The 10074-nt window shown below is 35.8% G+C and overlaps 1 protein-coding gene across 1 annotated transcript; it reads left to right on the forward strand.

Moving 5' to 3' along the window:
• The first annotated feature begins 1137 nt into the window (after positions 1-1137).
• On the forward strand, positions 1138-8520 carry LOC121522812 (protein SIX6OS1). The gene is made up of 14 exons (XM_041807466.1): positions 1138-1453; positions 1681-1737; positions 1852-1978; positions 2068-2157; positions 2248-2435; positions 2518-2560; positions 2652-2763; positions 3728-3860; positions 5086-5156; positions 6052-6245; positions 6329-6464; positions 6541-6582; positions 6666-6693; positions 7708-8520. Exons 1-14 carry the CDS (start codon positions 1312-1314, stop codon positions 7833-7835), a joined length of 1491 nt encoding a protein of 496 aa, XP_041663400.1. The 5' UTR covers positions 1138-1311; the 3' UTR covers positions 7836-8520.
• Positions 8521-10074: the final 1554 nt, after the last annotated feature.

The following is a 10074-nucleotide window of genomic DNA, read 5'->3' on the forward strand; positions in this document are numbered from 1 at the left end:
TAACGTCGTTTCTGTTGTGTTGGATGAGGCTAATATCCTGGTTTAATAACGTCGGTTCTGTTGTGTTGGATGAGGCTAATATCCTGGTTTAATAACGTCGTTTCTGATGTGTTGGATGAGGCTAATATCCTGGTTTAATAACGTCGTTTCTGTTGTGTTGGATGAGGCTAATATCCTGGTTTAATAACGTCGTTTCTGTTGTGTTGGATGAGGCTGATATCCTGGTTTAATAACGTCGTTTCTGTTGTGTTGGATGAGGCTGATATCCTGGTTTAATAACGTCGGTTCTGTTGTGTTGGATGAGGCTGATATCCTGGTTTAATAACGTCGTTTCTGTTGTGTTGGATGAGGCTAATATCCTGGTTTAATAACGTCGTTTCTGTTGTGTTGGATGAGGCTAATATCCTGGTTTAATAACGTCGTTTCTGTTGTGTTGGATGAGGCTAATATCCTGGTTTAATAACGTCGTTTCTGTTGTGTTGGATGAGGCTAATATCCTGGTTTAATAACGTCGTTTCTGTTGTGTTGGATGAGGCTAATATCCTGGTTTAATAACGTCGTTTCTGTTGTGTTGGATGAGGTTAATATCCTGGTTTAATAACGTCAGTTCTGTTGTGTTGGATGAGGCTAATATCCTGGTTTAATAACGTCGTTTCTGTTGTGTTGGATGAGGTTAATATCCTGGTTTAATAACGTCGTTTCTGTTGTGTTGGATGAGGCTAATATCCTGGTTTAATAACGTCGTTTCTGTTGTGTTGGATGAGGCTAATATCCTGGTTTAATAACGTCGTTTCTGTTGTGTTGGATGAGGCTAATATCCTGGTGTAATAACGTCGTTTCTGTTGTGTTGGATGAGGCTAATATCCTGGTTTAATAACGTCGGTTCTGTTGTGTTGGATGAGGCTAATATCCTGGTTTAATAACGTCGGTTCTGTTGTGTTGGATGAGGCTGATATCCTGGTTTAATAACGTCGTTTCTGTTGTGTTGGATGAGGCTAATATCCTGGTTTAATAACGTCGTTTCTGTTGTGTTGGATGAGGCTAATATCCTGGTTTAATAACGTCGGTTCTGTTGTGTTGGATGAGGCTAATATCCGGGTTTAATAACGTCGTTTCTGTTGTGTTGGATGAGGCTAATATCCTGGTTTAATAACGTCGTTTCTGTTGTGTTGGATGAGGCTAATATCCTGGTTTAATAACGTCGTTTCTGTTGTGTTGGATGAGGCTAATATCCTGGTTTAATAACGTCGTTTCTGTTGTGTTGGATGAGGCTAATATCCTGGTTTAATAACGTCGTTTCTGTTGTGTTGGATGAGGCAGGTGAACTCCCACGAGCGTTACGGCAGCAGCACGCGCTGTCAGTTGAAACAGGGGTCGGCTAATGGTTCATTTGCTGCTAAAATGGACGACCAATACTCGTTTAATAATATTGACAACCTGCTTTTCCAGTGTGGTGGGTTACCTTTTAGAGTTTTATGTTGCTTATTAATGGTTTTATGTTTTATAATTAGTTTTGTGGGCTTTATTTACTTCAAAGGTAAAGCTAGCTAAGTTAGCGCTTAGCTAAAGACATCAGGAAGCTACTTTCAGTGCTCTGAGCTAAAACTTTCGTTTTTGTGATAAATTTTAAAAGGATACGAGTTTATTTCATAGAAAATAACCTTTGTGTGTTCTTTATAGCTCTTCAAACTCGGGAGCTTACCCAGAAGAAGAATGAATTAAATCAACAAATAAAAGGTATGTCTAAGTTGCACAATTATACACGAGGAATGACGGAGGAACAAATAGAAATATTGCCTCACATTTTAAAACCTTGAGCTGTTTTTCATCCAGTTTTGACATTATGAACAGTTTTCAGAGATGACATTGCTGAGAGGAAATCTTACATCCAAACAATTCAAAGCAAAACCCAAAAACTTGAAGAAAAAATCATGGCATTGCAGAGCACTCTGATGCACAATAAAGCATGTGCTAAAAGGTATGATGACTAATAAGTCACATAAGAATGGATCACAGTGATACTTAATCATAACTAGATTAATATTTGTCTGCTTGTTGTTCATCCAGCATTAAGACTACTAACAGCCTGCTTGGCCAGTATGAGCAATCGCTCAAAGAAGAACTGGCGAGCAGAAAAGTCAGCTACGACAATGACACGTGGGTTCTGTTTGCTATAATGTCTGATTGTAAAATAAATATTTTGAGCAAATTATAAAGCTTTATTTCTCCTTTCTGTCAACTAACTAGGAAAGTCTTTGAAGAGAAAATTGCAGACTGTAAGAAGAAATTTCAGTCCTATAAAGACTTCTATTGCCAAAGTCCTCTTGCACAAAAGCTCCTGGCGCTGCAGGCTGAAAATGAGGAGATTGAGTCTAGGATCAAGGCTTGTGATGACCAGATATCAGTAAAACAGAAAGAGCTGGACAATCTCAGGGGTGATAAACTTGATAACATCATTATATTACTTGCTTTGGTAGTGCTGAACAATTTCTAGTACCTTTGACATGTTTTTTCTAGGTCCAGGTGCACATTCTTCTGCTGCTGAGAATCTGTCAGACAGGTACTGTATTTTTCAGTGAATTTTACTGATAGTGTTGATACAAAGCCTCCAGCAAAGTTTTTTCTCTGATTGGGTCTTCATTTGTCTCCAGTACGCCAGAACAGCAGCCTTTACCACTACCAGAGAAACAACCGTATCCTCAGACAGAAGAAGACAGTGGACCTTCCATTGATATCTCCTCTCTTCATCTTAACCAAACTAAAGTATTCAGAAGTATCAATCAATACTAGTAGCATTACCTGAACTGTAAAGGTTTGAGGTTGTACCTTATAACCCAGGGGTGTCAAACTCAATCACCGCAGGGGCCAGATTCTGGATTTAGGTCTAACCTGAGGGCCTGAAAGGGTCAACATTTAACCATAACTGTCAACCTCATTTTCACTAGTGATAAAATATATTTAAAAAAAAAACAGCACTGATGATAAATCATTTGGAAATTCAAAACAGTAAAAATGATAAGTTTTAAAGGCTCAAATCTGAGATAAAAAGTCCAAAGTATTAGTTCAAAAGATCAGAACACAATATAAAAAACAGAAAAATAATGTTAAAGAGCAAAAGATATATAAGGAGAAAGTTGAAATCATAAATTTGAAAGGTCAAAATGTGAGATCAAAATCATGTTTAAAAGTTAAAATATGACTTCAAATTTTAAATTGTGAGTCTGATAGTTCAAAATATGGGATTAAAAAGCCAAAATTAGGAGTTGAAAATGTCAAAATATGACTTTGGTAATCTAAAAAATAAAACTGTGACATATAAACTCCAAATTATGAGTTGAAAAGGTCAAAGCATGAAATGAAAAGTCAAAATCATAAGTTTGAGTCTTAAACTTGAGATGCAGAATTGGAAATTTAAAATAAAAACACAAATTAATATCTTTCCCCACATTATTGACCATTTTGAAATCTTTCTTACTCTTTTTCAGATTTTTATGGCTTAACAAAGATATTTTAAATTATCAAGTTGAATTTTAAATTATCATACTGGAGGAAATCAGCAGAGCTCATACTGGTGGGCCAGTTAGAATACAATTATGATCTGATCTTGGGGGCCGGATATAATTGTTCCACGGGCCGGAGTTGGCCCCTGGTCCTTGAGTTTGACACCCCTGCTATAACCATTCACCAATTAAAAAGGAGAAAAAACATCTCAATACATCTTTTGTAGGATGATGAGAATACATCTGTGGACGCGAATGATGAAGAAATATTTGAGGAACGCAAGGTCCAGGATACCCCCACCCACAGCTTTGTCCCAGAAGAGGAAACCACAAGGGTGCTGTCAAGACAACAGCTGAAAGGTAAGCTGTGTGGTCTTGTTACATATTTTATCAAACACTTGACACAACATGTAAAATCGTAGGGTGCTGGTTAAGATCAGCTGGTACAGTGGGTGTCCCCATACAGAAGCTATGAAGTCCTCCACAAACTGGTTGCAGGATTTAAACATGATTCTAAAGCTGTTTGTTGCATGTCCTCTAACACTCTCTCCATATTTCCCTGCTCTCTCCAGCAGTTATATCCAATAAAGCAGGGGTGTCAAACTCAAGGCCCAGGGGCCAAAACCGGCCCCTGCTGCAGTTTTACCCGGACCGCAGGATCATATCATATTTTAATTAGAACTGGCCTGTAGGTCTGAATTCTGCAGAGTTCCTCCAGAGTAGAAATAAGAATTTAAGCTTGAGGATTTGAAATATCCTCCATAGAAATTTGAAAAAGAGTAAAAAATATAATGAGATAGAAAGTAATTTAATATTTGCAATTTGCATTTCAAAATTCTTACTTAAACTTATGATTTTGAGTTTTTATCTCATATTGTGAACTTTTAGATTCCAGTTTTAAATTTCAAGTCATATTTTGAAATTTCAAGATCATGATTTCAAATTTGATCTCATATATTGCCCTTTTAAACTCCTAACTTTGACTTTTAATCCCATATTTTGACCTTTTAAACTCTCAATTTAGAATTTCATCCCATATTTTGACCTTTTAGATTCACAATTTTAAATTTTAAGTTTATATCTTGGCGTTTTAAACTCTGTTTTTTTATTTCATAATGTGACCTTATTAACTTCTAACTTTGATTTGCAATCCTATATTTGGACACTTTAAACTCATGATTTTGTATTTTATCTCATATTTTGACCTTTAAACTCATGATTTTTGCTTTTTATCTCATATATCTGCCTTTTGGAAACATTATTTTGACTTTTGATTTGTGTTCTTTCCTTTTTTAACTAATATTTTGACTTTTTATCTCAGATTTTGAGCCTTTAAACTTATCATTTTGACTTTTTTTTTTTCAAATCTCAAAATCTTTTATCATCAGTTTTCTCCCCCTTAATTACCTGTGAAAACAAGGTTTACAGTTTATGGTTAAATGTTGACCCTGTTGGGCTCTCAGGTTAGACCTAAATTCAGACTTCTGCCCCTGCTGTGGTTGGGTTTGACACCCCTGCAATAAAGGAAAAAGCCCAAAATAATCTTTCAAACATAATCCCCTCAGCATATTACATTTTTCTGCAGAACAAAGATGGCCAGATGAGAAGCACACTGAGGAGAAAACCCAGGAAACTGGACCTGAGGACCAAGTTATGGTAATGTTTAAGTTCTACTTAAAAGATATACCTTTACATTCACACTTTTCCTCCTTTATCAACCAAAGAAGAAACATATTTACAACAGTTTCTTCAAGAAACTAGTTTTATTGTTTTAAGTTCAATTCATACTATAAACTGAAATCTAAATATTCCACAATGCCCTTCACTTATTTATAGTATTCTTAATTTTACACTCTTCCATAGCACCCAGTTCATCACAGCATTAATTTTGGCAGCTATGCTTGGACTAAAAGTAAAGACTCAAAACATTTTAGTCTTTACTTTTAGTCCAAGCATTTATTCTCTTGCCTAAATCTGGTACCAAATCATGGTAGTGTGTTCTCTGCCAAACCTGGGGTCCCTGCTTTCTGTAGTTTGACAGATTTACCTACATCGGAAAAATATCACAGATTCTGGATGCTCGACAAAAACTACATTACATTTTTGACTAGTTTTAGTCATCTTGATGAAAACTGAACTTACTTTTTTCCAGGTTTAGTCATCACAGATCTATTTTTGTTAGTCTAGTTTTTGTCATGGGAAAAAAGGCTGTCGATGAACATTTTTCGTCATAGCTTTGGTCGACGAAATTAACACTGCTTCATCAGTGTATGGTTTTGTTATTAGTTATTGATCCCATCCACAAACTACAGCAGCTATTTTCTTATTTAAAAGTTTTACACCTCAGAGAATGTGACCAATCAGCAAGGTCCCTGAATTGTTTTGATAGTAAGAGATTTTTCCAAACTGTATTTAGAACATGAACTTTTAAACATATTTAATTTTTAAATATTAGATTATAAAACAGAGGATTTGGTGCAGTTGCAGTCTAAAGTGATTCTCTAGTTTTCACCTCTCTGAAATGCTGATGGACCTGTTTTTTACTTGGTAGGAGAGCGAGTCCGCTGTATCAGACAAAGAGGATGCAGAGATGGAGGCAGGAGATGCTAGAGAGAGTGTGAAGTCACCAAGCCAAGAGAACGAGGGACCCGCTGCTTCATCTCAGTTATCAACTCAACAAACTAATCCTCAGTCGTCCCCAGCGACAGTGAAAATGACACCAGCAACTCCAAATTTCTCATTTAAGTAAGGCTTAATCTGAGCTGTCCAATGCTGTGAATCACTGTCACAACAGCTTATGATGTCCATGTTTTCTGTGTTCACTTCAGCTTTAGCCCTGCTAGCTCCCCACATCATGGGACCTCTGACACCAAATCTCCACCTTTCCTGTTCTCTTTGAATGCTGATCCCAGCACCCCAGGGTTCACTGGATTTGGATTTGATGCAGGCTCATCACAAGATGAGGTATGCAGAGGGAACAAGTGATCTTACAGAAATCCATGTTTTTTAATATTTATATTAACAACAAGTTTCTTTACAGGACTCATCTTTTGCTTTCACTGAACCCATTTTCAATGAGAAGGTACAAAATTTATCTTGTAACCTCTTTTATGTCTTACACTTTTACCTAAGTTGAATAATAAACCTGTGTCCATCTCCTTTTAGAAAACATCCGAACCCAAGGCTTCAGACAGTAAGTCTTACCAAATCTCTACGGAGCCCCTTAAGGGATATGTGGGGAAAAAAATTAAAATGACAATGGAATATATATATACATATATATATATATATATATATTTTTTTTTTTTTTTACAGATTACGAGATCTTGCAAAAGTAGATTGAAATGACATAGCAGTAACTACTTTGAGGTCAAACCGACCAAAACAACGGAGGGTGGGCATCCATGGGGGAGATTCATTGAATTTTACTTCGAAATTGGCCTGAAAATAAAGACATTCAATCCGTGCTTAGTCGCAAGCATGCTTTTTGTCTCAGAGAAAGGCATTTTGGGTGAAAGGGGACTCTTTTGTCGTAAAACTTACTCAGATCTGTCGAATTCATCTGCAATCAGTTGCAATCCTCCGAACAGCTGCACAGTACAGACGGGCACGGATTGATTTCAGGCCAATTTCGAAGTAAAACTCAATTAATCTCCCCCACGGATGCTCGCACTGTTGGGTTGTTTGGTTTGACCCCAAAGTAGTTACTGCTACGTAATTTTAAAAAAAAAAAAAAAAAAAAAAAAAAATATATATATATATATATATATATATAGACATATATATATATGTATACACACACACATTTTTAAAATGATAATAAAAAATTATAAAATAAAAATACATGAAAAAACTGAACTAAAATAAAAAAATATATATTTAAAAAAATATAACAAATAAAAATAAATAATAAAATTAAAAATACAATAAAATTAAAAATAAATTAAAAAAAAGCTACTGCTGCGTCATTTCAGTTTACTTTTGCTAGATCTCGCAAATCAGTTGGCTTTGTGAGATTTCACACAAGTTTGCGAGATTTCGCAATCTCTTTCCAAAAAGAATAAACATTCCCATCATCATATCAAAAAAATTAAATAAATAAATTCCATAATCATTTTTATTTTTTTCCCCCATGTACCTCAAGGGACTCTGTAGCTTGGAACCACAGCTATATCCATTCTTTTTTTCTTTTTTTTTTTTTTAACAGGTTCTGATTTCCTGTTTGGCCAACAAGACCAAAGTGAAGACTTCCAGTTTGCTTTCAGTGCAAAGAGCCCTGGGCCAACTAAAAAAGATAGCACAGCAGATGAGTTCCCATTTTCATTCAACTTTTGAGAGTTGAGAAAATATTTCAAAGGGGACATAGTGTTACAAAAAGAATATTTTCTCACATATATTTGGGTATCTGGAGTGTCTACCATAGAAGTCATCTCACAACTATGGAAGCACACAGCTATCCTTATGTCAGCACAGCCACAGGAAGAGAAAGGAGGGGTGAGGAGGAGCTCGTTTGCATTTAAAGAGACATTAAAACAGTGTTCTGAGAGAGGCTGGTTTACACAGGGCTAAAAACCTCTGGTCCTCGATCCATGTTAAAACAGCACATGCATTCTAGTTAGACCTCAGAGGAGTGTGTTAAAGGTAGAAAAGGGGGTTGATATGTCACCTTTCAATGATAAGTTGTTCTTCAGTTCTGTACTGAGTGTATCTGGTTATGTTTTTCATACAGTGTTAAGGCTGTGAGTATTAAAAACCATTATAAAATGTATTTAACAGTTAAATAATTAGTTAATAATTAGATAAATTAATATAGTAATAAAAAGTAATAATTAATTATTAGTTAGAAATACTTGTGATGATTCCCAAGTGGAACTTTTCATAAAATATATTTGAAGATTTCCCTGGTACTCTTAGAATTCACATGCCTGTTAATTTTAAGCTTGATTTCTTATTTTAAAATATTTACATTAAAATGGTCAAATATATTTAACATTTCTGCTGAATAAAATGTTGCTGTTAATAAAGCAAGAGCATCAAAATAATACAAACATTCCTATTTCTTAACAAATTTCTCTCTTTGTAAGAACGGTTTTTCACCTCTTTCCTGGCTGAGTTTGATGTGGGCGGGGCCAATATAAGGGCTGGTGATGTCATCATCCCACAGTAGGGAATGACCCCGCCCCCCTAACTCTACAATCTAAAACCACAGGGCCAGGCAGCTGTGCTCTGATCAAAAGGTCAATGTAAGGTCAAGGGGCGGGGCTAACAGCATGAGCGCTTTCATTAATTCAGAGTGTAGCGTCTGAGGGGATCGTATTTCTCCGGAGTGGGCGTGGCTTCAGCTCATTCAACAGACACGCCCACACCATTTCTGGAGCAGATTTTACTTCCTCATTTTTCATAATTTTGAAGCTTAATTTTATAAACGTAAAGGTGTTTTACATGGCTAAAATTTGACCTGGGGGTTGATAACACACCTGTCATACAACAAATATAAATACAGATTTGTTTTTACTTTACAGGGTCCAACTAAAGACAAACCATGGTGGGTGCATATTTTAGTTTTTTGTGCAAATAAAACCACTCCAGAGATTTCTGCTGCTCTATTTTTTTAGTAAGTAAACTCAAACCACATGAATATAAAACCTATTTTATGATGGTTGGTGATTTCTGACTTTATACAAATGATTAAAACAACAGCTCCTACTATCTTTGGTAAATGTATTTCAGCCTGAAGGTATATCTGGTTGTCTTTACTGCAGTAATTTGACCATATACAGCAGTGTTACTCAACCCTACCCAACAAAGAGCCAAATTGTTGAAAAATACCTTTGCAAGAGCCACAATCTAACTGGTGAAAAGTGGCAAAAACGGCTTGAAGTAGCAATAAAATTAAGTTAAAAGGGGGGGAAATGGTCCAAGTGTGGCAAAAAATTAGAGAAAAGTGATTAAAATGGGCAAAAGCAGTCAAGAGTAGCAATAGGGCAAAAAAGGAAACCAGCAGTTTTTAATGGCAAAAGGTAGCTTAAATGGGCAAAAAAGTGTGAAAAAGGGCAAAAATGGGATAAAAGTGGCTAAAAGAAGTTGCAAAAACAGAGTAAACAAGTGGTATGTAATGGAAAAAATGTAGCTTAAATGGGAAAAATGTTGGGGAAAAACGTGAAAAGGACAAAAATGGTCCAAAAGTGGCAAAAACGATAGAAAAGTTACTAAAATTGGCAAAAAGCAGTCAAGAGTGGCAAACTAGGGCAAAAAATAGAAACAAGTGGTATCTAATGTCAAAAGGTGGATAAAATGGGCAAAAAAAGTGTGAAAAGTGTCTAAAAAAATTGGACAAATTGGACCAAAAAAGAGGAAACCAGTGGTATTTAATGGCAAAAGGTAGCTTAAATGGGCAAAAAAATTGTGAAAAAGGGCAAAAATGGTCCAAATGTGGCAAAAAATGATGGGAAAGTTACTAAAATTGGCAAAAAGCAGTTAAGAGTGGCAAAATAGGGCAAAATAGGAAACAAGTGGTATATAATGTCAAAAGGTAGATAAAATGGGTGAAGTTTGGTGAAAAACCTGTGAAAAG

This window comes from Cheilinus undulatus, linkage group 15 (genome assembly GCF_018320785.1).
Source record: "Cheilinus undulatus linkage group 15, ASM1832078v1, whole genome shotgun sequence".
NCBI lineage: Eukaryota > Metazoa > Chordata > Actinopteri > Labriformes > Labridae > Cheilinus > Cheilinus undulatus.

Bases quoted from the DNA above. Each gene is read 5' to 3' on its own strand.
- LOC121522812 (XM_041807466.1), top strand. From the start codon at position 1,312: ATGAGGCAGGTGAACTCCCACGAGCGTTACGGCAGCAGCACGCGCTGT. The intron at 2,561-2,651 runs GTACTGTATTTT...ATTTGTCTCCAG, and splicing joins GCTGAGAATCTGTCAGACAG to TACGCCAGAACAGCAGCCTT. The intron at 6,694-7,707 runs GTAAGTCTTACC...TTTTTTTAACAG, and splicing joins CGAACCCAAGGCTTCAGACA to GTTCTGATTTCCTGTTTGGC.